This window comes from Salvia hispanica, chromosome 2 (assembly GCF_029641045.1).
Source record: "Salvia hispanica isolate PSC_SH4W2 chromosome 2, Shi_PSC_v1, whole genome shotgun sequence".
Lineage (NCBI taxonomy): Eukaryota > Viridiplantae > Streptophyta > Magnoliopsida > Lamiales > Lamiaceae > Salvia > Salvia hispanica.
Genome location: NC_142693.1, coordinates 2,567,837 through 2,593,976, shown reverse-complemented (window position 1 = coordinate 2,593,976; position 26,140 = coordinate 2,567,837). Strand labels below are relative to the sequence as shown.

At 36.3% G+C, this 26,140-nt stretch overlaps 3 protein-coding genes across 3 annotated transcripts; all 3 read left to right on the top strand.

Moving 5' to 3' along the window:
- The first annotated feature begins 3,753 nt into the window (after window positions 1–3,753).
- Window positions 3,754–5,579, top strand: LOC125208098 (putative protein phosphatase 2C 25). Its single transcript, XM_048107658.2, has 4 exons — window positions 3,754–4,236; window positions 4,564–4,899; window positions 4,986–5,165; window positions 5,254–5,579. Exons 1-4 carry the CDS (start codon window positions 3,835–3,837, stop codon window positions 5,416–5,418), a joined length of 1,083 nt encoding a protein of 360 aa, XP_047963615.2. The 5' UTR covers window positions 3,754–3,834; the 3' UTR covers window positions 5,419–5,579.
- A 2,458-nt stretch (window positions 5,580–8,037) lies between these two features.
- LOC125201663 (clathrin heavy chain 1-like) lies at window positions 8,038–19,471 on the top strand. The gene is made up of 30 exons (XM_048099870.2): window positions 8,038–8,312; window positions 8,588–8,792; window positions 10,317–10,405; window positions 10,519–10,597; window positions 10,681–10,808; window positions 11,642–11,740; window positions 11,831–11,939; window positions 12,084–12,163; window positions 12,263–12,490; window positions 12,584–12,649; window positions 12,858–12,974; window positions 13,090–13,287; window positions 13,397–13,513; window positions 13,601–13,660; window positions 13,795–13,881; window positions 14,013–14,096; window positions 14,188–14,322; window positions 14,441–14,503; window positions 14,578–14,682; window positions 14,890–15,002; window positions 15,099–15,351; window positions 15,434–15,570; window positions 15,649–15,927; window positions 16,016–17,018; window positions 17,143–17,628; window positions 17,742–17,912; window positions 17,991–18,176; window positions 18,519–18,641; window positions 18,760–18,870; window positions 18,956–19,471. The coding sequence occupies exons 1-30, from the start codon at window positions 8,268–8,270 to the stop codon at window positions 19,121–19,123; spliced, it is 5,124 nt and encodes a 1,707-aa protein (XP_047955827.2). The 5' UTR covers window positions 8,038–8,267; the 3' UTR covers window positions 19,124–19,471.
- A 1,081-nt stretch (window positions 19,472–20,552) lies between these two features.
- On the top strand, window positions 20,553–23,706 carry LOC125206788 (GDP-Man:Man(3)GlcNAc(2)-PP-Dol alpha-1,2-mannosyltransferase-like). Its single transcript, XM_048106014.2, has 7 exons — window positions 20,553–20,876; window positions 21,355–21,641; window positions 21,914–22,100; window positions 22,365–22,433; window positions 22,547–22,740; window positions 23,086–23,195; window positions 23,268–23,706. Exons 1-7 carry the CDS (start codon window positions 20,574–20,576, stop codon window positions 23,519–23,521), a joined length of 1,404 nt encoding a protein of 467 aa, XP_047961971.2. The 5' UTR covers window positions 20,553–20,573; the 3' UTR covers window positions 23,522–23,706.
- Window positions 23,707–26,140: the final 2,434 nt, after the last annotated feature.

The window sequence follows — 26,140 nt, the reverse complement described above, 5'->3', positions numbered from 1 at the left end:
TTTTTGGGTATAATTGTATAAACATGAGAATGTTCAACATTGTTAATTTGTTATTGATATGCCATGTATAAATGGAGTTGTCTATATCCTATTAAAGTTTATGGAGTATGTGACTATGTTCTATGGACCATGGTACTATTGGCTCTTTAACATTGGGACGATATCAGTATGAATTTGTGATGGATCGAGGTAACAGAATTCGTGGAGTTGGATACAGTGAATAGTTACGTTCGTCGTCGGCGTCGGAAGGTTTTTGGTTTTTTTGGGTATAAACATGAGAATGTTCAACATTGTTATTGCAATGCCTTGTATAAACTGGAGTTGTCTATATCCGATATAAGTTTATTGAATGTGTGACTATTCGTTTAGACGTATAGTTAAGATCTATATATGGTCTATGGACCATGTTACGTTTTTTATTTGTGCAATATGTTATCGGTGTGATTATCTTGTGTAGATCCCGACTTCATTGATTTCGTTTTATTCTTGGATCGAGTTCTGTTTGTATCTGGTTTGTCGTTCAAGAGATCGACTATCTCTCACTGAATTAACTAAAATATACCACCAAAAGAAGTTTCGGCAAGTAGTGAATCCAAATGAATCAAATGGATAATATTATCATATAACTTGGTGTGATAAAACTTTTTCTTCTCTTTGAAGAATATTGGATAAAAAATAGTGTGTCAACAATTAAAATGTGATAAATGTTTAAGACGATGAATAATATTGCGACTATTAAAATTTAGCATACGTACCTTTGAACATGGAAGAATCATGACTGTATTATTTTGTTGATTCTCTTTGCATTTTAAATCTCAATAAAGTATAAGATTTGCATATATTATGGTAGAATGAAAATCTGGTCACCGACGTTACAGCATTTCTTTTTTGAATTGGGTCCAAGAAAAGACATTGACTTCCACCTTTTCAAAAAGGAAAAATAAAAGAAAAAGAACATTGATCTCTAAAATAGACATATACTTTATTCTTCTTCTATTAAAATATAGCTTTGTGTCATCAATTATTTATAGCTTACCCTAAATCATAGTTTACTACGTAGACATATAATGACCACATTTTGGTACAAGTAGCAAATATATAAAGAGACCATATTTATAACTAGAAGTAAAATTCAACCCAAACAACCTCGACAAAGATTTCTTCAATAAGTAGTCAAATATAAGGAGATATCAATGTAATAACGCGTCAAACTAGTATTTCATTTCTATATTAGAGTTTCTAAATAATAATACTAGTGGTATAGTCGTATGGCTTTTATTAGTGGTGAATATTTGGATTTCATATCAATATTTGCCCAATCTAAATCTGAATTGGCCGTGATTCAAGAAAATATAAACATTATCCGAAAGTTTAAATCTTATCCATAATTTTATAATTAAATTTCAACCAAGGAAATATGTGCAAAATATAAAAATAAATCCAACATAAATTTTTATCATTATATTTATTAGACTTAGTTGATAAAATATTTTTTAAATTAAATATCTGATAGTGATAAACTTACATAAATTGTACATACATAATCGAATTTTTTTTGGCATTTTACATTGAAAATTAATTTATAAATATGCATTTTTAACTTAAAATAACTTACATATTGTAATAATCATTCCATAACAATTTTGAAAAATATTAAAACTTTAAATTAAATATCCACAAATTTAAGTAAATATTAGTATTAATTTAATTGAATATTGTATAATTATTTTGAGTCAAGCTCGAAATAATGTTAAAATTTATCATGTATAAATTTTTCGTATCACTTCTTTTATATTGCTACATAATAATATAACTAAAAAAGTTAATTTATAATATAATTCAATCAAATTTAAAATTTAGAGGTATTACGTACGTGTACAATTTATGTAATTCAATTTATTCTTATCGGAATGTTGGATTTACTCGGTTTTAGAATTCAATCTGTAACGATTCGACGTGATCCGGAATTTTGACTTTCTTAAAAAGTAAAATTAGATTCGGTCTAAAAATAAAAAAATCCAAATTAAATTTAATTGTTGGATTGGATTCAATTTAATTATTCAATCCATGAATATGTTGCTCTATTTTCCCCAATTTAGTGCTTGCAATACTTTTTGATTAAGAAATAAGAAAAATTCTCAGTAAAAACAGCGGAATATGCGTGTTTGACCATTGACAAAATTTAGTCATTAAAATCTGCCTCCTCACTCAGTTGACCGCTTTTTGCGGGAAAGAACCTCTCGCTTTACCCACTCTCATTTAATCTCCACGCTCTCTACTTTTACTTTTTTTTTGGTTAATTAAGAAATAATAATCATTTCTTTTTCTTTTAAATTTGATTGTAAGATTTGCAGTCTCATTTATTTTCTTTCTGAAAAATATGCATAATAAAGAACTAAAATATACTCCCTCCGTTATAGATAATTTGGGACACTTTGACCCGACACGAGTTTTAAGAAATCTAATGGAAAGTGAGTTGAAAACGTTGGTGGGAAGTTGGTCCTACTTTTAAATTATTAGTTTTATAATAAAATGTGAGTAGGAATGAGTTAGTGGAATATGAGGTCCACTACCAAAAAAGGTAAAAGTGAAATGAGACAAATTATTTGGGACGATCCGAAATAAAATACTGGGTCGAATTATCTGGACAAAGGGAGTAATAATCATTTCTTCTTCTTTTAAATTTTGATTGTAAGATTTTTTGCAGTCTTATTTATTTTCTATGTGGAAAGTATGCAATAATAAAGAACTACTCCTAAAATATAACGGATTTCTAATTTTAATAAACAATCGATTGGGCTATAAACCAGTTTTTATAGTTTTTTGGGATATTCTAACTAAATTAGTTTCTTTTTTTATTTTTGGACAAAATCAATTATTTTATATTTTTATTTTATTATGTTTTCTATTTTATTTTTGTAAATTATTAAATATGTATCATATTTTATGTTCCACTGAATTCATTAAATATTACTCCCTCCGTCTTGGATAATTCATCTCACTTTGATCGGATACAAATTTTAAAAATGTAATGAAAAGTGAATTGAAAAAGTTAGTAGAATGTGGATCCTACTTTTATATATTAGTTTCACAATAAAATGTGAGTAGGAATAAGTTAGTAAAATAAAAAAAAATAGTAAAAAGTGAAATGAGACAAATTATATAGACGGGACTGAAATGAAAAAATGTGACAAATTATCTGAGAGGGAGGAGTATTTCTTATACTCCCTCTGTCCCCCATAATTTTACCTAGTATTCTATTTTGGGCCGTCCCACATAATTTTACTCACTTCACTTTTACCATTTTTGGTAGTGGCCCTCATATTCCACTAACTCATTCCTACTCACATTTTATTATAAAACTAATACTTTTAAAGTAGGACCCATATCTCACCAACTTTTTCAACTCACTTTCCATTAAATTTCTTAAAACCCGTGCCGGGTCAAAGTGAGTAAAATTATAAGGGACGGAGGGAGTATTTAACAAAAAAATGTTTTAAAAATCTAGAAAGAATAAAGTACAACCTTTAGACAGACTGTATAATTCAATCGAGATAATCATGAAATAATTACCAGAGCAAATTAAGTCTTTATTTATTAGCGAGTGATTACAAGCGCCTTACTCGAGCGCGTGAAAGTTTAAGTATCTCTTCACCTGGGAAACGACGACGTTTACGGGCTTTCCTTCACCACCGGCATCACGCTATATATAGCCCGAATTTCAGAGCTGAAATTTATATCACTGAAATTGAAGAAAAACGCACAGCAAAAGGCTGAATCAACTCGCAAAAAAAGGATCATATTCATTTGACTCATAAATTGGGGGAAAAAATCATGCATTGTGCTGTAGCAGCAGTAAGCTCTCCGATTTTCACGCCTTCGCCGAGAAAGATGTCGCCGGTTTTCTGCAAGGCTGCCACCGCGCCGCCGCCGCCGCTGTCCTCTGCGTCGTCGTTTTTTCTCAAGCAAATCGCGCAGCCATTGGATGGAGAGGAGGAAGGAGCAGCGGCGGCGAAGGCGCCGCAGGTGTTGAAGCGGAAGAGGCCGGGGAGGATTGATATTCCCGTGATTAGCTTGAAAATTGAGGAGGCTAAAACGACGTCGGATTCGGATAGGTCGAGCGAGGTCGTGTTTGAAGGGGAGGCGTACTCGGTTTACTCCAAAAGAGGGAAAAGAGGTGGCGATTTGGAGGATCGATATTCAGCTGTTGTGGACATCCATGGCGATTCTAAACAGGTTAATTTTCATTTTAAGCTTTAATTTTCGATTTATGTTTACAGATGAATTTGAGATGTTTTTGCCATGGATTGATTGTGTTTGAATTTACTGGAGATTTGAATTGATTTGGTAATTGGATGATTGGATCCATGGATATTAATGGCAAATTAGAAGGATAGATGCGTTTATAATTGATGAGAATTATCGTTGAAATCTCTGTTTAGTAGATATAGAATTAATGTTGATGGATGAGTCATTGATGATTGCTTGAAGATGTGAAGTGAGGAGTTAAAGAGTTTTGGGGATTTGGTATAACCTAACATTGGCCTTAACTGTAAATTTCAGGCGTTTTTTGGTGTTTTTGATGGTCATGGAGGAGCTGGAGCTGCAGAGTTTGCTTCAACTCGTTTGGAGAAGAACATAATGAAGGAAGTGGTGAAGAGAGGCGACGAGATGGAGGAGGCTGTGAAGGAGGGGTATCTAGCCACGGATTCTGAGTTTTTGAAGAAAGATATCCGTGGGGGGACGTGCTGCGTGACAGCATTGGTTCGTAAAGGAGACCTTGTGGTCTCCAACGCGGGAGACTGTCGTGCTGTGATGAGCCGGGGAGGCGTTGCTGAAGCCCTTACAGTAGATCACCGCCCTTCGTTGGTTGAAGAAAGGGAGAGGATCGAGAGTCTGGTGAGCATTCCATCTCATCGAGTATATGACTCAATTGTTTCAAATTCCAATCCATGTTTGCTGATGAGATTTGGATCTGTTTGTAGGGTGGCTATGTGGACTGCTGCCACGGCGTTTGGAGAGTGCACGGATCTCTCGCTGTGTCAAGGGCGATCGGAGACAGCCATCTCAAGGAATGGGTCGTGGCCGAGCCGGAGACTAAGATATTCAAGATTAGACCAGACTGCGAGTTCTTGATCCTGGCCTCGGATGGCCTGTGGGATAATGTAAGCAAGCAAGCTTCATCCACGGTCTTTCATGTCTTCGTTTGCTGAGGACTGTCGATGCTGACTATTTTCGTGTCTATTGTTGCAGGTTAGCAATCAGGAGGCGGTGGACATCGTCCGTGATCTATGCGTGGGCGTGGATAAGCCAGAAGCGCTCGCGGCTTGCAAGAAACTAGCGGATTTGTCACTGGCCAGAGGATCTCTCGATGACATTAGCATTATGGTTGTTCAATTAACTCAGTTCATTCAGTGAGGATTAATCCTGATGTAATTTGTACATTTTAATTACTACAATTTTTTGACTGATTATCAGTATGAGTTTCCAAATGAACAGTCATTTGGGAAGACAGACCTGTGATTTGGTTTATTTTATTTCAAATTCTATTTATGATTATGAAAATTATGATTGATTAATTGATTGCTTGATGATGAAGGGAGGGATTGGCTGTGTGTATGAAAACGTGTTATTGATGGGAGGAAATAAAGTTTATGTTAGAATAAAATTAATTATGAAATGAGTAAGTCATCATCCATTGATGCACATGGTCAATTGTGGCTGCTGATTCTTCCTTATGAAAAAGGATATTTGCTAGAAAACATGGACTTCTAGTTTTGTATTTTCTTTACAATTATGAAGTCTGAAAAACGTGTTTTTTTTGGCAATTATTTGGAAATATTTTAGTGTATTCAACAAATTAATTAGGATGATTCCAATTTCCATGAGAGGTAGCTTCTTTAACTACCCACTTTGGATCTATTGCGCTGAACGAATCGACTCGTTTATTGTGAGGGTTGGGGGATAGGTTGCGGACTGCTGAGCGTTCCATCCGCATCGAATCGGTCAATGCAAGAGCGACACGTGGTACCATTTTGAAAAATAAAATGGTTTTTTTTCCTCTTTTTTATTATAACCGTTTGATAATTACATAAAGAAAGTTGTGTGTGTGTGTTTTGGAGTTTGGGGTCTAGCTGTTAAGATGTACATTGAACGTAGAGTAGGCTTGACTTGGATTTATGGCATGCGTAGTAGCAAATGTTTTTGTTTATTATTCTTTATTCGGAATCCAAACGGTTAAGTCTGCATACACTACTAACTTTTTATAATTTTAAACTAAATATGTACCATACGATGTGTGTAACACTCTCGATCCGCCAAATAAAAAACGTTCATAATGCTTAGCGACACACATTTTAATAATTTTAGAGGGGTGTTAGTCCATGAAAAAGAATCTCACATTATTGCCAAGTGTTTGCAAGTGGAGAAAGAATACTAGTATTATTTTCAAAAAATTAAACATGTGCCAAATAGTGGTATTTGTAAAATTATTAGGTAGAATAAATTAATAATGTAAGAGATCTTTTGTGGGGCAATGTCCCAAATTATGGTACACATAAAAAGATGGATGCATACTATTATACGACCGAGTATCTGAAATTTGATGTTTTATGCATTATTATACACCTAGAAATCAATACATGCATGAAAATATTTTTTAAAATTTTGTAGTGATCATGAAAATATTTCATTGTCTAAAAATTTGAAATGGTTGGTCATATATTGTTCTCTCTTGGAAAAATAAATCATATAAATATGTGAGCAATGACCCAACTTGAAAATCTTTAACGTTAAACAACGTTGATAAATTGGGCCCGATTTAACACCTTTCTTGTCCACGAAGGAGCCCACACGAAGTCTGCATAAAATGATTACTAATTGCAATACTTATCTCTATATAATTACAAATATATAAATATCTTATAAATCATCTGTGAGATTGAATCGTTACTTATTTTAGAGTCATTTTTTTAGTAGTATTTCATTAATTAAATTCAGTAGACCAGTTCTCATCTAAATTCTTACTTTAATTTAGAGTTTCGATATATGATGTACGTCTAGATCATAATACAAAGGTGTTTTGATGTGAGCCTCGCTGGTTCGCCCCTCTCCGAACGAATTAGCCTCTCATCGACCGTATGGTCTGCGATAGCTATGATAATTGAGTTTTGGCATGACACTCCGTGACTTGTAGCATCTATAACACGAACATGCTTTAGAGTTTGGATGAAAGTTGGAAGAACTCGTTGTGGCCATGACATTCCTACAATTTTACAATACAGACAATGTGAATTCGATGTAAAATATGGTGATGATTATGGAATGAATGACGCCACAATCGAATATAAACGTTCGATTGATAAGTCGATAAACTATTCAAAACCGAACATCTTACTACAAGAATTCAAATAGGAAAATCAAGAGTAAACACTCGAACACAATTTTTATTAATCACAAAAAAATTCTTCTCTGACAAGAAGAACGAACGTGCCTTTTTATAGGCTATACAACTTGGTTCCAAAATAATTTAAAAAATCCTAAAAGATTAACTCTAATCCTAATAAATCTCACTAGACTTTTAAACGCAAATCCTAATAACATAGACTACACAATTTAAATATTAAGTCCTATAATTGAGATAGATATAAATCCCAATAATTTTAACTAAACTTATTAGCTCCTAAATAATAGGAAATCATAACTTCTCCTATTCGTTTCATCCAACTCAAGACTTCAGACCAAAGTATCTTTCCTCTTCTCATACACTTCGTGGTAGAGACGAGGATCACATCGGTCTTTAAAAACTTTGAAAGGACAGAATTTCTACAAATAAAAAGATCAAACACACACTTTTATGAATGGGTCGAATTTGAAATAAGTTGTAAAATTAAATTAAATTAAATTAAATTAAATTAAATCATAGTAGTAATCTTTTCATTAATATTCCAATAATTAAATCCAGACGATCAGATCTCTCTCATTTAAAAGCGTGTTTGTATATATATAATATATAACCAGAAAACCAATAAATTCATTTCTTAGTTTAGTTTCTCTCACTAGAAAGAAAGCACCCCTCCACTTGCTCTCTCCATCTCCTTTCTTCTCTAGATCTCACTCTCGTTGGTTACCAGAGGGTTCAAGGAGTTCTCCTCCGCTGCTCCAGATCTCAGAGCGCCTGTAGGCGCCGTCGTAATTCCTGCCAATTCGTACGATCCTCGACCAGATCCGGAGCTCCGAACGAGGGATTTGACTCGCCGTCCGTCGTCATGGCGGCCGCAAACGCACCGATCACCATGAAGGAAGCCCTAACGGTATCAATTCGATCGTTTACCCGAGCTAATTTCGAACTTTGATTCAATTTCTAGCTGCTTTGACTATTCAATCGGGTGAAACGATTCAATTTGGCTTTATTATCGATTGGCGCGATGCGCTGGCACTGTCGATCACTGCGGAGCTGCTTTTGATAATCTCGTTTACTTTTGATCTCAGATCTAACGATTGTGTTGTTAGGATTTTGTGATTTGACTCGTTTGAGCTGGTTTCGGAGGAATTCATGTTTTCTGATTGTGTCTTGTGGTGATTGCAGCTGACTAGCATAGGGATCAATCCGCAGTTCATTACTTTCACAAATGTGACTATGGAATCTGATAAGTTTATATGTGTGCGGGAGACTGCACCGCAAAACAGCGTGGTTATTGTGGATATGAGCATGCCGAATCAGCCTTTGAGGCGTCCTATTACTGCCGATTCCGCCCTTATGAATCCAAATTCTAGAATATTAGCTCTGAAAGGTGAATGAGTTCTTATTAGTTCTTTCGGTTTTAGAATTTTTCTATATGTTAGTATATTTCATTTTGGATGTATAGAGTTGATTATAATTATTTCAATTTGGGGCCTCATATATGTGGAAATTGATAACTGAGTGACTATTTAGACTTTATAGTCTGCCTTACTTGTGGTGAACTCAAATTAGCCAAAAGCATATTTTTGTCTCTGCATATCTGACTCTCACGTGCCCAACTGCCATTTAACATAAGCTGGTATGACAAATGTTTTTCGATAAGCAACAATCATGAATACATAGAGAATATTTGAAGCAGAACCAATGGACCATTATATAATGAGAAATGAGATGCAGTTCTAGGTAGGGAATTTAGAAATGAACTATGCTGATTATTATGGGTTTAATATGCCCCAGCATCAAATATTATTTTTCTAATGGAAACTTCCAAAGCAGCTAAAAGAGTAAGGGTCAACAGCTATTAACATAGGAATTAGGAAGTGAGTATTTTGGGATTCTTATGTCAAGGAAAATTCCCTTGGGTAACTTAGGATTTTATGTCAAGGACTCGAGAAGTATAATCATGATTGCTATTTTGACTTAAAGTAGGGATCAGAGTACAGTGTTTGATGTTTAGGAGACTGAAGATTATTTGCACTTATTTATTGTCTTAATGCTTGCGAGTTTATGGTCATAATTCTTCTATGAAGACATCTGTGCATTGATGTCCAATGCAAAGACATGAGAAGTTGAGTGATAAGAACTGATGGGAACTTTTTTACTTGCTCAAACGGCTTTTTCTAACCAAAATTTCTTGAAGGCCTCACATTTGTGGCAGAGCCTGATTGCAGATTTTGTTCTACAGGGTGTAGACTCTGTCTGCTTTGTATTCTGTTTCTCACTCTTTTATTTCTCCACCAATTTTCCGCTTCTTCCTAAATTCCTGTCAGTGATATCTTGGTGGGTGTCAAGTGGTCGTAAAAGGGGTGGTATAGGCTACCAATAGTCGGCTATCCTAATTTTAAGTAGCGAGGCCGTGAGGGAGCTGAGGTGGTGTCTCTTGTTCTAGATTGGTATTGTCTTGCTAAAGTCCTTGTTTCATGGGTGCACATGCTCAGGGGCATATTAACTGGGGGTGGGGCATATTGGTACAGACTAGGGCGGCTGGGATCTGAACAGCCACCAAAGAAGGCACCGGAACTTGACCGGAGAACTCACCGGCAGTTACAGAGTATTGAGAGAGGGAGATAAGAGAGAAAACGATATTTCATTTCATTAATTGGTTACCTATTGAAGAAGAGTACAATGCTATTTATAGAGGATTAGCTATTCTACTTGATAACCATCTAATTAACTAGCTAATTCTCTTAATTGGCTTGCTGCTAACTAATCCCTTTAACTGCACTTAACTAAATCTAACTGCCTCAACAAACTCTACTCCTTTTCATGTATCACATATCCATTTTTATAATTGGCATGCTTTTATATTTTTGGTTTGAATACTGATTGCTTTTCCCCTATAAATTTATTGAAGCTGGACTCCCTGGAACTACACAAGACCATTTGCAAATATTTAACATTGAGGCAAAGGCCAAACTGAAGTCGCATCAGATGCCTGAGCAGGTAAGAGTTTCTTACTTGTTGAAGGCTCTGGCCCATTTTATATATTGCATTATGTTTTATATCATTGCTAGATTCTAGGTGTTGATTTGCCTGGATATTACGTTTTTCAATAGGTTGTATTTTGGAAGTGGATTACACCTAAGATGTTGGGTTTAGTTACACAGTCATCAGTGTATCACTGGTCAATCGAAGGTAATGATGGCATACTCTTAGCTTCTGTTTCAATTTTGTGTTTTTATCTCTTTGTGCTTTCTTTTCATCTCTCTTTATTATAGGTGACTCTGAACCTGCAAAGATGTTTGATAGAGCTGCCAACTTAGCAAACAATCAGATAATTAATTATAAGTGCGACCCATCTGAAAAATGGTTGGTATTGATAGGGATCTCTCCTGGCTCTGCTGAGGTGCGTTCTTATTACAGTTTGATGTCTTTGAAGTAATGAGTTTAGATTTGGATGTGCTCTCCTGAGTCCTGGCTGTTACTCAATTTAAAACCTCTCATTAACATCAAGAGTTAACACTTTCAAGTTGGTTCCTGCATTACATTGTGTCTGTACATCATAGTTCTCATAAGTTATTGGTTTCTTCTATAGTGGCCTTTTGTATCTTAATTTATCAGACACATTGTCTGATCGATGTTGTACCTGTATGTACATTTATCTACATGCCAAAACTGGCAGTATAAATATAATTACACTACTTTCTACTAGTGAGACTATGTGAGTAATATAAATGTTCACATACTTGGTCGTGGAACTTTTTTGTGGAAAATTAATTCAATGATTTTACTTTGTGTGCTGCTGTTTTAAATTTTGTTGAGTACCTTGAATCAGTTGAACCAAATCGTAGATACTACTAGATGCCAGTATTTCGGGAAGGAAGAATGCGCTTGGGGTAGTCATTTGCGTCTTTTTACTGGATTAGAATAATTAGAATAATTTTACTTCTTTCTTATCTAACACATGTTAAGCCTTATCTAACACGTGTTAAGCCCGGTTCTGTACATATAAGTATATAACGATAATGCATAAGCTCATTGGATAATGATGTAGCTCCTCTTTTTCTCTTGCTGTCCCTTCTATTTTAGGTATTGGGACTCAGTTCAATAGAATCCAACTGCAGATATTTTGTGATTCAGTGACCATAAGATATTATTTTATTTCTATCTATCAGTTTATTTTTAAGTTACTATTCTTTATTATTGAAAACTTACATAGTAAGATGATATATTTCTTAGAGGCCACAACTCGTCAAAGGAAATATGCAGCTATTTTCTGTGGAACAGCAACGTAGCCAAGCCCTTGAAGCACATGCTGCATCATTTGCCTCTATCAGGGTATGTATTAATTTCCTTGGATTTGTGATATACAATATGCTGTTGCAATGAACAAATTTTGTTTTATACCTTCCTGTCTACTTTGAACAGGTTCCGGGTAATGATAGAGATTCCATTCTAATTTCCTTTGCTACAAAGACCTCCAATGCTGGCCAGACTACATCTAAGTTGCATGTTATTGAGCTTGGTGCTCAGCCAGGTGGGTTTATTTTCCCTTCTTTTCTTGTTTTCTGTCATTGTCATATATTCTGTATATAAGTGGTTGGGTAATTTATCACAAGTGCCTATTTTCTCATGATCCTTTTCTCTTATTCGTCATCTTACAACTGCCAACATTTTTCAGGAAAACCAGCTTTCACCAAGAAGCAGGCTGATCTTTTCTTCCCTCCAGATTTTGCTGATGATTTTCCGGTGGCCATGCAGGTACCCTTGTTGGAGAACTTTTATAAATGCTAACCATGTCACTTGGCATCTTGTTATTGTTTCACAGTGCTTATTATATATATATTTCATTTTTTGCAGATCTCCCATAAGTATGGCCTGACATATGTGATCACAAAGCTTGGCCTGCTATTTGTATATGACCTTGAAACTGCAACGGCGGTTTACAGAAACAGAATAAGCCCCGACCCAATATTTCTAACATCTGAAGCTTCATCTGTTGGAGGTTTCTATGCAATTAATAGGCGTGGCCAAGTTTTACTTGCCACAGTGAATGAATCGACTATTGTCCCCTTTGTCAGTGGGCAAGTACGTTTTCCAACTTCAGAACTTCTACACATAGCATCTTTTTTTTGAGAAGTCCGTGTTTCAAGAATTTAAGGCTTAAATGGTTATTGGCAGTTAAACAATCTGGAGCTTGCTGTAAATCTTGCCAAACGAGGAAACCTACCTGGTGCAGAGAACTTGGTAAGTTTTTTTCTTTGAGTTTGAAGGTTACAACTATCTTCGTTCCTCATGTTATTTGACAAGCCTGTGAACAAAAAATTCCTAGTTTTCTCCTTGCATTTGTTTGTATGCTTTTTTTTTTCTAGACATTTCTGAGTGCAACACCATCTTTTTCTGCAGTCAAATTTGGGGCATAAATAGATTTTATATTTCTCCAATTTATTTTCAGGTTGTTCAGCGTTTCCAAGAATTGTTTGCTGAGACAAAGTACAAAGAGGCTGCAGAGCTTGCTGCAGAATCTCCACAAGGCATCCTTCGGACACCTGATACTGTTGCCAAATTTCAGGTACATTATGTTCTTTACCAATCAATGATTTTCCTCAGTGCCAACTGCCAAGTGTGCAGCTGGTGGAACTAATGTTCGAATGATATCATTCATTAACACGCGCTGTTTTGTTCAGAGTGTTCCTGTACAAGCTGGGCAGACGCCACCTTTGTTGCAGTATTTTGGAACACTTTTAACCAAAGGAAAGCTCAATGCATTTGAATCTTTGGAATTGTCTCGTCTTGTGGTCAACCAAAACAAGAAAAATTTACTAGAAAACTGGTTGGCTGAAGACAAACTGGAATGTAGTGAGGAACTTGGAGATCTTGTCAAGGTGAAAACTCAAAAGATTTAATGTATCTACTGCTTTACTTGTTTACCTTTACCCTGAGAGCCCCATCTCTTTTTCCTGACACGAATCTGCTTCATGTTAAACCTTCTAGACTGTTGACAACGACCTTGCACTGAAAATATATATCAAAGCCAGAGCTACGCCAAAAGTTGTGGCTGCTTTTGCTGAGCGTCGGGAGTTTGACAAAATTTTGATATACTCGAAACAGGTATGGGTTTAAGATAGCCAGGTCTCGCTATTAATGTTCTTATCCTTTGTTTAATATGCTCAAAGAAAGTTATTTATCTTGAAACAGGTTGGGTACACACCTGACTATCTTTTCCTTCTGCAAACCATTCTTCGTGCAGATCCTCAGGTATACTAAACAAAATTCTGATCTTTTCATTATATTAGGATGTGTGCTTGTATTGTTTCAAAACTCTTGTTTTTTGATGACTTATAATATTAGGTAGTTATCATTTGGAGCTATAATGTTCTGTGTGCCTACAGGGAGCTGTTAATTTTGCTCTGATGATGTCTCAAATGGAAGGAGGTTGTCCTGTTGATTATAATACCATTACCGATCTGTTTCTTCAGGTTCGTATATGTCTTGTTTCGAAACTATTCTGACTTACATTGCCAACATTTTTAATCCTCTTCTCAGTTTGCTATTTCTTGTAAGCCAATCTGGTAATATATATGTGGCCTTGAACTTTTTTTTGCACCAGAGGAACTTGATCCGTGAAGCAACAGCTTTTCTATTGGATGTTTTGAAACCAAATTTACCAGAACATGGCTTCTTGCAAACAAAGGTTAATAACGATTTTTCATCCTGTTTTTTAGTCAACATCATTTTACTTGAATCTTTCTAGAACATGGCATGACCACTTTTTTTTTGTACAGGTCTTGGAGATAAATCTTGTGACATTTCCAAATGTTGCTGATGCTATTTTGGCAAATGGCATGTTTAGTCACTATGACAGGCCACGTGTAGCACAGCTATGTGAGAAAGCTGGTCTTTACATTCGGGCACTTCAGGTTTTGGCCATTGTCTTCTTCTTCTTCTTCTTCTTCTTCTTCTTTGGGATACCCGATACTGTCAAGTATATGAAGTATTTATTCATGTATGTCTTGATCAATTGACTTTTATTTGTAGCATTACTCCGAGCTGCCTGATATCAAGCGTGTCATTGTGAACACCCATGCAATTGAGCCACAGGTTTGTAAAACATTAGTTGATTTTTTCCTTGTCATAAGTTGGTCTTAATAGTGCTTTATGGCCAATCGTTTCAGGCACTTGTGGAGTTCTTTGGGACACTTTCCAAGGAATGGGCAATGGAGTGCATGAAGGATCTTTTATTGGTTAATTTAAGAGGAAATCTTCAGATAATTGTTCAGGTATGACTATGAAAAGTGTTACAAATGCGGTTCCATATTACTATTATATTTTGTCCCTTGACTCCCTTCAAAACTATGGTTTCTGATGCTTTTCCAGACTCCAACACTAAAGTGTTTTATAAAGTTACCCTTGGATTTAATCAAATGAATTAAAAATCATTGTCTGTGATAGTTGTCTTATGTTGTGTTGTTTTCTGCATTATGCAGGTTGCTAAGGAATATTGTGAACATCTCGGAGTCGAAGCATGCATTAAGCTCTTTGAGCAGTTCAAATCATATGAGGGATTGTATTTCTTCCTAGGATCATATTTGAGCTCCAGGTAATCTATTTACGAGGAGTCTTCTAGCATGAGTGGCTGACCTTTTCCACTCAACATGATTGCTAATTGGTTTACTAATTATTTATTACCTGGCAGTGAGGATCCTGAAATTCACTTCAAGTATATTGAGGCAGCTGCTAAGACTGGACAAATTAAAGAGGTCGAGCGTGTTACAAGAGAATCAGAGTTCTACGATCCTGAAAAGACTAAGAACTTTTTGATGGAAGCAAAACTCCCTGATGCACGTCCACTAATCAATGTGTGTGACCGCTTCGGTTTTGTGCCTGACCTCACACATTACTTGTACTCTAACAACATGCTCCGCTATATTGAAGGCTATGTGCAAAAGGTTTGTATTTCTGTTGAAAATTATCACTTGGACAAAGATTTTGTTAACCTTGCAAAGCTAACCATGCTGTTTCTATGAATAGGTGAATCCAGGAAATGCCCCATTGGTTGTTGGACAGCTGTTAGATGATGAATGCCCAGAAGATTTCATTAAAGGCCTTATCCTTTCTGTTCGCTCTCTGCTTCCAGTTGAACCTCTTGTGGAGGAGTGTGAGAAAAGGTACTCTATCTGCTCTCTCAGCTTTTATTGGATGCATGTTTTTCCTTGATATCCTTATGCATGACCTCTGTCGTGCAGGAATCGGCTTCGCCTGCTTACCCAGTTTCTGGAGCATCTTGTGAGTGAAGGAAGCCAGGATGTGCATGTTCACAATGCTTTGGGTAAAATCATAATAGATAGCAACAACAATCCAGAACACTTCCTCACTACCAATCCGTACTATGATTCACGTGTTGTGGGAAAGTACTGTGAGAAGCGCGACCCTACACTTGCTGTTGTTGCATACCGCAGAGGGCAATGTGATGATGAACTCATCAATGTCACAAATAAGAACTCTTTGTTCAAGCTGCAGTCTAGGTTTGTGATTAATGGCTTTATTCTATGGTTTCTTACTTAAATACCTTTTTTCTAGAAAGTTAATCTGCTGTCATCTTTTTCTTCTCAGGTATGTTGTTGAAAGAATGGATGGCGATCTCTGGGCCAAAGTTCTTGATCCTGAAAATGAATTCAGAAGGCTGCTCATTGATCAAGTTGTATCTACTGCTTTGCCTGAAAGCAAAAGTCCAGAGCAAGTCTCTGCTGCTGTTAAAGCTTTTATGACAGCTGACCTTCCTCATGAACTAATTGAGTTGCTTGAAAAGATTGTTCTTCAAAATTCAGCATTCAGTGGGAACTTTAATCTGCAAAATTTACTTATCTTGACAGCAATCAAGGCTGATCCATCTAGGGTGATGGACTATATCAATAGACTTGATAACTTTGATGGACCAGCTGTCGGTGAGGTGGCTGTGGATGCTCAATTGTACGAAGAAGCTTTTGCTATTTTCAAGAAGTTCAACTTGAATGTCCAGGGTGTTAATGTGTTGCTTGACAACATTCGGGATATTAACCGAGCTGTTGAATTTGCTTATCGTGTTGAAGAGGATGCTGTTTGGAGTCAAGTTGCTAAAGCTCAGCTTCGTGAAGGCCTAGTTAGCGATGCGATAGAATCATTTATTCGTGCAGATGATGCGACCCAATTTCTGGAAGTGATCAAGGCTGCTGAGGATGCTGATGTTTATCACGACCTAGTGAAGTACCTTCTCATGGTCAGGCAGAAATCAAAGGAGCCCAAAGTGGATAGTGAGCTCATTTATGCATATGCCAAGATTGAGAGGCTGGGTGACATTGAAGAATTTATTCTCATGCCAAATGTTGCAAATTTGCCGAATGTTGGTGATCGCTTGTATGACGAAGCCTTGTACGAGGCTGCAAAGATTATATTTGCTTTTACATCTAACTGGGGCAAGCTGGCCTGCACTTTAGTTAAGTTGAAGCAGTTCCAAGGGGCTGTTGATGCAGCTCGCAAAGCTAATAGTGCAAAGACATGGAAAGAAGTCTGTTTTGCCTGTGTGGATGCTGAGGAGTTCCGCTTGGCTCAAATTTGTGGTCTTAATATCATTGTGCAGGTAGTCTATAGTTATACCGTTTATATTTTGTATTCATAAGATAAAATCAGTTTCCATTATCAAAATAAGAGAGCTATGAACTTATAATATCATGGGACCATTTAACATTATCTTGGTCTTGTAGGTGGATGATTTGGAAGAGGTTAGTGACTATTATCAGAATAGAGGATGCTTCAATGAGCTAATATCCCTGATGGAGAGCGGTCTAGGTTTAGAACGTGCACATATGGGTATCTTTACAGAGCTGGGTGTCTTATATGCTAGATACCGCCACGAGAAGCTCATGGAACACATCAAATTGTTCTCCACTCGTCTCAATATCCCCAAGCTGATCCGAGCATGTGATGAACAGCAGCACTGGCAAGAACTTACTTACTTGTACATTCAGTATGATGAGTTCGATAATGCAGCAACCACAGTCATGAACCATTCACCTGAAGCCTGGGATCACATGCAATTCAAAGATATTATTGTCAAGGTTGCCAATGTGGAACTATACTACAAGGCCGTGCATTTCTATTTGCAAGAGCACCCAGATCTCATCAATGATGTCCTGAATGTCCTTGCTCTTCGCGTGGATCACACTCGTGTTGTGGACATAATGCGAAAGGTTCACTTTGAAATAATATGTTATATATGCCTATTAACTTTGCAAGTGTTTGGTATTGGATTTTTTAGCATCAGCATTAATATTGTTCTAAGGACATCATTTTCTCCATTTAGGCTGGTCACCTACGTCTTGTTAAGCCATATATGGTTGCAGTCCAGAGCAACAATGTCTCTGCAGTGAATGAAGCTCTGAATGAGATCTATGTAGAAGAAGAAGATTATGACAGACTACGTGAATCGATTGACTTGCATGATAACTTCGACCTGATAGGCCTTGCCCAAAAGGTGAGTTAAAATAGTTATACATACATCATCTGTGACCCATTAATTTTTTGAAATATCTTATCTTTTCTGTCCGAACAGATTGAGAAGCACGAACTGCTTGAGATGAGGCGTGTAGCAGCCTACATCTACAAAAAGGCGGGCAGATGGAAGCAGTCAATTGCATTGTCGAAGAAGGATAACCTCTACAAAGATGCAATGGAGACAGCTTCACAATCTGGTGATCGTGAACTTGCTGAAGAGTTGCTAGTTTACTTCATTGAAAAGGTACGCCACTGAATTACATATAAGATCTTCCTTTCTGAAGTTATCAAAATATTATGATTAGGAATTACATACAATATATCTCCTCTTTTTACCTTAACACATTTTTTTTCTGTAATCAACCAACAAATTGTTTGACTCAATGCTTGTTGCTCTTAGCAGTTGGTCGACTACGTTTTAATTTGTGCTAATCACCTTATATTTTGAAATTTGTTTTTAAAGTTTGTGGCAACTTATCATAGTGCATGAGATATGTGTTTCAAATTTTCTTGTGAAGCCATGTGAAATAGTTATTGTCGATGTTTGGATTTCTGGTGTCTTAACTATTGTTTTTATGATTTGTAGGGGAAAAAGGAGTGCTTTGCTTCTTGCCTATTTGTTTGTTACGATTTGATTCGCCCGGATGTCGCACTTGAACTAGCCTGGGTGAATAACATGATTGACTTTGCCTTCCCCTATCTGTTACAGGTAACAATATTCTCTCCTCACCTTAATAATACGCACATCCCTAGGTCGCTCGTAATATTTACAGCGCTTGCTGCATATGTAAGTTCGTAACCATGTCCAACTCTTCCTCATATTGCAGTTCATCCGTGAATACTCTGGCAAAGTCGATGAGCTAATCAAGGACAAGATTGAGGCTATGAAGGAAGAGAAGGCTAAAGAAAGCGAGGAGAAAGATGTCATCATGCAACAGGTATGAATACTAACATGTTCTGTTTGCAGATCAGTCGTTGCATCTGTTCTTGTACTTAAGTTGCGATCTTGTCCCCATATTGCAGAATATGTACGCCCAGTTGTTGCCTCTTGCTTTACCGGCCCCGCCAGGCATGGGTGGCCCGGGTATGGGAGGGGGTTACGCTCCTCAGCCACCCCCGCCCATGGGTGGCATGGGCATGGGAATGCCTCCAATGCCGCCATTTGGAATGCCATCGATGGGGTCTTATTGAGCCCGAGCTAATTCTCAGATAGTTGGTGAGTGAGAAGAGGATTTCCATGGTCTTTTTCGTGTTATCTAGTAGTCATTTGTCAAGTACCTCGCTTCCCTAGCAGTTGAAGGGGCCGGTGGTGGAGTGACCCGAGTCGTAGCTCGGGCTTGAAAATGTGGTAGGGTGTGGATATTGGGTTATATTCTTTGGTAGTGAGGCATTTTTTTGCAGCTCTAGGCCGCAAGCAAGCCGAGGTTACTTTGTATCTTTAAAAAGCAGTTGTTGGTAAACAAATATTACGGACTACTTTGCTTATTGTCATTTTCTTCCTTTGTTTGAATATAATACTTCCTCGATTTAGAAACATTATATTTTATTGCATCTATCAAATTAATGCTTGTAGCTTGTATTCTTTGTAGTGATGAGTTCAATCTTTCAATACTTGTCAACTTTGTACCCATTTTATTTTTAAGATTATGTGACTATTAGAGCTCTCTAATTTCAAGATAATGTGTGACTAAATTTGATCTTCAACTCGTTAGAGGTGAAATATGTTAACAACTAGTAGTTGTGTATTGTGATTATTTAGTCTTGAATTCTATTTGTCCACTAAATGTTCTAGTTTGACTTGGGTATGGATTAAAAGAAATTGGTTGGTATAGTGCACTGTAAATTTCACTTTTATATAGTCTATTTGTTTATAGATTAGTCATTTTTATTTAATTAGTCGGTAGGGTCTATTCTTTACTAATTTTCTTTTATCTCTCGCCTAATTTTGCTTGTATGAGTTAATCTAATGTATTCGAATTAGTCATAAATTGAGACACGAGTATAATACTTAAGGAATATCTTGAAATGGCAAAATAAAATACAATTAATTTGCACAAAATGGGTATATTTTTATGATAAAAATAATACTACTATATTTTATGCATTGTAATGAGAAATCAGTTGTACTCGGTACCTTTCCTTCCAAAACACACATCAAACAAATTTTAGAGTACCTTTCCTTCCAAAACACACATCAAATAATTTTTAGAGTATATATCTCGTTAAAATTTCATAATTTCATGCTCCTAAATACTACTTTTATTTTCTTGTTATTATAACAATTCAATTTTGGCATTTTATAATGTAGTACTCCCTCCGTCCCTGATTAGAAGTCACACTTTGACCGGACACTCGTTTTAATAAATGTAAAAAAAAGTTGGTTGAAAAAATTAGTGGAACGTGAGACCCATTTTTTTATATTGGTTTTGTAATAAAATGTGAGTGAATTGAGTTAGTGGAATGTGAGACCTACTTACTATTTATGGTAAAAATGAAGTGTGACTCTTAATTGGAGACGAACCGAAATGGAAAAGTGTGACTCGAGCACGGAGGGAGTAATGCATAATAAATAAAAACCTTAATTAACAAAGCCTTTGCTATTAATCTCCTTTTCAGCTGAATTTCAACTGCCGTTAGTTCAATGGCTTCACTCCGCATCTTGACTCTGCCTCTCACAACCCTAATTTTGGCGCTGTTCGTCAGAATCCTCTTCGCCGTAGTTTATCACCGCCGAAAGCGGAGGAATTCCGTCGGATTCTTCCATCCCTACACCAACGACGGCGGCGGAGGCGAGCGAGTGCTATGGTGCGCCGTCAAAGCCGTCCAAGAGGAGTCTCCTGACCTCGATTGTGTCGTCTATACAGGCGATCATGATGCTTCGCCTGAGACACTCGCCGCTCGAGCGATTGATCGATTCGGCGTCGAGCTGATCCGCCGTCCGAAGGTACATTCAGTTCCTACTAAATGCTGTTTTACGCTAATCTCCCTCAGTAATTTGCTATCCTTTGGTTTATATTGGTTATGTATTGCTTTGATGAGCTTAAATTGATGCACGATTTTTAATTTCCATGTAGAACAAAAGAAGCAGTGCTGTTTTTATGTATGATTTACCTTTGAAATTAGGTTGATTATGGTTTAGTGAATGTGGATTCCAGTAGCATTGTATGTGCATCAAGTGTAATGTTTGTGGAATGTTTTCATTCTCTTTGTAAAGTGGTTTCTAAGCAGGATTGGTAGTTTGGAAATCATAAATCTCTTTATGTTTTCTACTGCTTTGTTTTGATAACTAGCAGAAGATTATGCCAGTAGAGCTCCTACTGATTAAAACTGTGTCACTTTACCATGGCTTTGAGAATTTCAATTAGAAGACTGTAGCAATGACTTGCTCTGATAGGTTTTTTGGTAATCTTTTGCTTTGATAGGTGGTGCATCTTTATAAAAGGAAATGGATTGATGAGACTACTTATCCTCGATTCACTATGATCTGTCAGAGCCTTGGTTCGATGTACCTTTCATGGGAAGCCTTATGCGCATACACTCCTCTGTATTATTTTGATACCAGTGGGTATGCATTCACATATCCGGTTGCATGGATGTTTGGATGTAAAATTATTTGCTACACGCATTACCCTACAATCAGTTTAGACATGCTATCCCGGGTTAATGCACGGAACTCTATGTATAACAATGATACTTTGATTGCTAAGAGGTACGATTCTTACTTCAATCTTTGTTCACATTTCGGCATATTTTTCTATCAGGTCTCTGTTGTATCTTCCTGCTGCTGAAAATTTTGTGAATATATGATGCTGTGCCATTTATCTCCCTTGCGTTTGTTTTTTTATGTGCTCCTGATACCCAGATGAAGTTAATATGTATTTTTTTCCTTCATTTGGTGGCATATGCACAAGATATCATATGAAAATGATAATTTCCTGAATTTCCACATTTGATGAACCTAACACTACTTTCTCCTACCAGTGCCTTTTTCTCGCAGTGTAAAGTCATCTATTATAAGCTTTTCAGCTTGATGTATGGAATTGTAGGCTCTCATGCACATCTTGCAATGGTTAATTCATCATGGACACAATCTCATATTCAAACGCTTTGGGGAATTCCAGACCGTATCAAGAGAGTCTACCCTCCCTGTGATAATTCTGGTCTTCAGGTGTGTAGTTTATATCCCATTTTCTGTTCCATGCTTACAGATATTTGTAGTGATTATCCAAACAGATCTTCTTTCACTTGGTGAAACTGAATTAATGCTTCTTTAGCATATGATATATAGGGGAATGTAAAATTTAAGTACTAATACTATGTATGATGGCAATATTAAGATGGTTTATCTTGATCACATATTAGATGTCATTGTGCTTTATTTTGTATGGATTTCAGTCTGCTTCTATAAATCTTGGTATGTGTCTCTAAACAGATGCTGGCATTAGAAAGGTCAATGGAGCCAATAAAGATTATTTCCGTGGCTCAATTTCGTCCAGAGAAGGTGGGCATTTTTTCCGACCAAGGTACCCATGCTTATGGAATCATTCATTTCTGGGTCCGTTCTCCCCTGTATTGGTGAGTTTTCAACTTAGATTTTGATTTCTTATGAAACAGGCACATCTGCTTCAACTTGAGGCATTTGCTGCTGCCGTCAAGCTTTTGGATTCAGATCTGCCAAGACCGAAGCTACAATTTGTTGGGAGCTGCAGGAATGAAGCCGATGAGAAAAGATTGCAACACTTGAAGGATCGGACCAAGGAGCTTAAATTGGATAGTGATGTGGAATTCCACAAAAATGTAACCTACAGGTATGCACTATTTTTTATCCACGTTACATAGACTTGTCCGGAATGTGCAGTCTAAATACTGATCATCATAAGACCTGTCCAGTGCTTATGTATTTTCCTCATTGGAGTGTCAACCAACTATGCACTTAACTAGGAATCACAGCGCGTCTAGTGTATTAATTATTACATCTTCACAGCGGTATATATCTTTGAGATTACATCTTAGTTGCTAGCTGTCACAGGAGCTTTAGTATTGTTCTAATATCATATTCCCTACATTTCACATGCTTATAGTTTCGACAGCCTGTTTACTTCTTTACACGTTACGACGATAAGCTTGATATCTGTTCTCTTTATCCTCATCAGCGAGCTGGTGAGTCTTTTGGGCGGTGCTGCAGTCGGAATTCATTCCATGGTGGACGAGCATTTTGGCATCAGTGTGGTGGAATACATGGCTGCCGGTGCCATACCAATTGGTTCGTATCCATATTTAGTTTATGCAAAGCGCCTTCTCCTCACTATTAACACAGTCTCGTTCCTCTTTTCAGCACATAACTCAGCTGGCCCTATGATGGACATTGTGTTACCCGAAGATGGAAAGCAAACAGGATTTCTCGCGAAAACTTTGGAAGAATATGCAGATGCCATCCTTAGCATTATTAGAATGCCGGCATCCCAACGACTTGAGATGGCCGCTGCTGCGAGGAAACGAGCATCACACTTCTCGGAACAAAGGTTCTATCAAGATTTCAAATCTGCAGTTCGACCAATTATGTCAAATACCACTCACTCCGTGACATAATTTTACTATCACACACACACACACACACACACACACACAGCCTCAACAGTAAAATTTGTTCAACCAACTTTAGACTCTTTTTCTACCCAAAGTATAAATCGACTCTTTTTTCTTCATTGTGTTGTTATACTTCTCTCCGGATATTGATCTTAGTCGATAAAATATAAAAATTAGTTGTATTTTTATTGGCGTTCCAAGTTAAGTAGTACTCTCTCGGTTTTAACTAAGCTGAGTCGTATTCCTTTTTCGGATGTCACAGATAGTTGAGTCAATTCCTTTTTTGACAAAACGACAAAACATCCAATAACTCATATACTTTATTCCATCACCTACTTTCCTCTCTCTCTTTATCTTTTTTCTTTATTCATTTCCCCTACTTTTCAATACAATTTTTTAATCTACGTATCCAAAAGTTTTGACTCAACTTAATTGAGACGGAGGAGTAACCCAATTCATCTTTTGGCTATACGAGGATGGATGCAAATGCTTGCTTAGACATTACATATTAAATCTAAGCAATAAATGTCGCTAAAATAACAGAGTTTAGGGCTTTTTTCAATAGTAATCACGAAGTTTGATTTTTCTTCTCACCCACAACGAAGCTTTTCAGACAAATGCAAAGCTGAGGTGTTTGGTTTTGATTTGGTTGGAACGATCCCATGTGTAATTATTACTCATTAATTGGGCATGTCAGTTCAAACTATGCAAGAAACTAATCGCAGTGAAAAAGTCCATCGATTTGGTGTGATTCAACTGTTTGAGAATAACCTCGTATTTGGATTCTAGCTTCTGATACTGTCCTAATTTAGGCTCATTTATGTTCATGACATGGACGTGAGGATAGTGGACATTTTTCCAGTACAATTTCGTTTAATTACACCTAAACCAAGATCAACAACTCGTTACAATTTTGGTACTATGTTTCTAGATTACATGTGATGTGTTTAGGGCTTTTTTTTTTTTTTTTTTTTTTTTTTTTTTACCACCATTTTGCAGTCTGTTTAAGTTGTTACTGTGAGTTGATGTTATTCTCGAGAATTCGAAACACGAGACATGATATGAAAGATGATCAGATCCGTCGATCCTTGTAGGTAGGGATGTCAGTATAGTCTGAAATCTAAGTATTACACTATTCAGTTGACATCATTTGCACAACAATATTATTTTTCTACTTTATACACGTATTTGGTTTGCAACATTAGTGCTTTTCTTGAGAGTCTGACGACTCAGAATGATGGCTCGTGTAGCGGTGGCATGGGGAAAGAGTTAGTCGCGCCAACATGTTTGTGACCAATGATAAAGTTGACCCTTATTTTCATAGACCAACTGAGGTCTCTCTCTTTATAGGTAGTTGGCTAATTTTTGCTAAATGGATGGATAATCATAAAATTATTTTCAACTACGTGTATACATAATGTTGACGTAGAAATCAAATTTTCATTTCTAAGCACAATTGAAATACTACGAATCTTGATAAGTCACAATATTAGGTTCATTGGGGTCGATAGTAGAAATTAATAATTCATCTTCCCTAATCCTATCCTTAACAATAATCTCTTTTATTGACAATAAATATTAACCATACAAATTGACATAAATTATTTAAAATTGAAGATGATTTACTTAGACCTAAAGTAACACTTAAAGCCAAAATGTGAGCATTAAATAGATCATGTTAAACATTGAATTAAGTTCTCCCATCGTGTCACAACAAGGCCAACAACCGACATCTATGCTCTCTCTTTAAGATCCCAATAGTTGAAAAGAGAGAGAGAAGTGATCAACAACCAAACCTCCATACCCACTCAAGATTCTCTATACCCCAATGATATTATATTATAAATAGAATTTTGCTTCTTATACATAAAATATAAGAGTACATGCATCTGATAATAAATTGAAGAACGAAGTTTACACAGTACTTCCTCCGTTCCATGTTAATAGAGTCATTTTTCTATTTTTCTACTTTTGGTAAAAAATAATTATCCTTTTTATTTTATTTTTTCTTCATCTCTCTTACTTTTTTCACCATCAATTTAACATACTATTCTTAAACTTCGTGCCGAAAAAAATGTCTTTATTAACAAGGAACGGAGGGAGTATGTATATTTCGGGATATAAAGAAGAGAGAAAATTTACCTACACGTACGATAAACTGGCTTAATATTATTAGTAGTATTTATTATTAATTTGCTAGTAGCTAAAGACTGGAGTGTAACACACATTCAAATTCTCAAAAAATGTTGATTGATATACTTCAATGCTAGTATTATTTACCTTCACTAGTTATCTGGTTTTTACTTTCGTGTGTTTTGTGTATGTTGTTTGGAACTTCTTCTTCGACTTGGAACTGATGTGAGACAAATATTCTTTAGTAAATGAGGATGACATATATTATTAGCTGTTCATTTGCTTCTGTTTTCTTGTGTTTATTTGTTGCTTTTCTTCTATGATTGTTTTTGATAGAACGTTTGCTTTTTTGTTTATACTTTTGATTTTACTATTGCTTTTTATAATGAACTTTTTGTATACTATTATTATATATGTTCATTTTCATCTTTTGACTTCAAGTGTTTTATAACACAAAAAAATTAACTCTCAACAAAATCCTTTCAAAAA

Bases quoted from the DNA above. Each gene is read 5' to 3' on its own strand.
- LOC125201663 (XM_048099870.2), top strand. From the start codon at position 8,268: ATGGCGGCCGCAAACGCACCGATCACCATGAAGGAAGCCCTAACG. The intron at 14,504-14,577 runs GTTTGTAAAACA...CAATCGTTTCAG, and splicing joins CCCATGCAATTGAGCCACAG to GCACTTGTGGAGTTCTTTGG. The intron at 17,629-17,741 runs GTTCACTTTGAA...TTCTCCATTTAG, and splicing joins TTGTGGACATAATGCGAAAG to GCTGGTCACCTACGTCTTGT.
- LOC125208098 (XM_048107658.2), top strand. From the start codon at position 3,835: ATGCATTGTGCTGTAGCAGCAGTAAGCTCTCCGATTTTCACGCCTTCG. The intron at 4,237-4,563 runs GTTAATTTTCAT...TGTAAATTTCAG, and splicing joins TCCATGGCGATTCTAAACAG to GCGTTTTTTGGTGTTTTTGA. The intron at 5,166-5,253 runs GTAAGCAAGCAA...CTATTGTTGCAG, and splicing joins CGGATGGCCTGTGGGATAAT to GTTAGCAATCAGGAGGCGGT.
- LOC125206788 (XM_048106014.2), top strand. From the start codon at position 20,574: ATGGCTTCACTCCGCATCTTGACTCTGCCTCTCACAACCCTAATTTTG. The intron at 22,434-22,546 runs GTGGGCATTTTT...CTTATGAAACAG, and splicing joins CTCAATTTCGTCCAGAGAAG to GCACATCTGCTTCAACTTGA. The intron at 22,741-23,085 runs GTATGCACTATT...TATCCTCATCAG, and splicing joins CACAAAAATGTAACCTACAG to CGAGCTGGTGAGTCTTTTGG.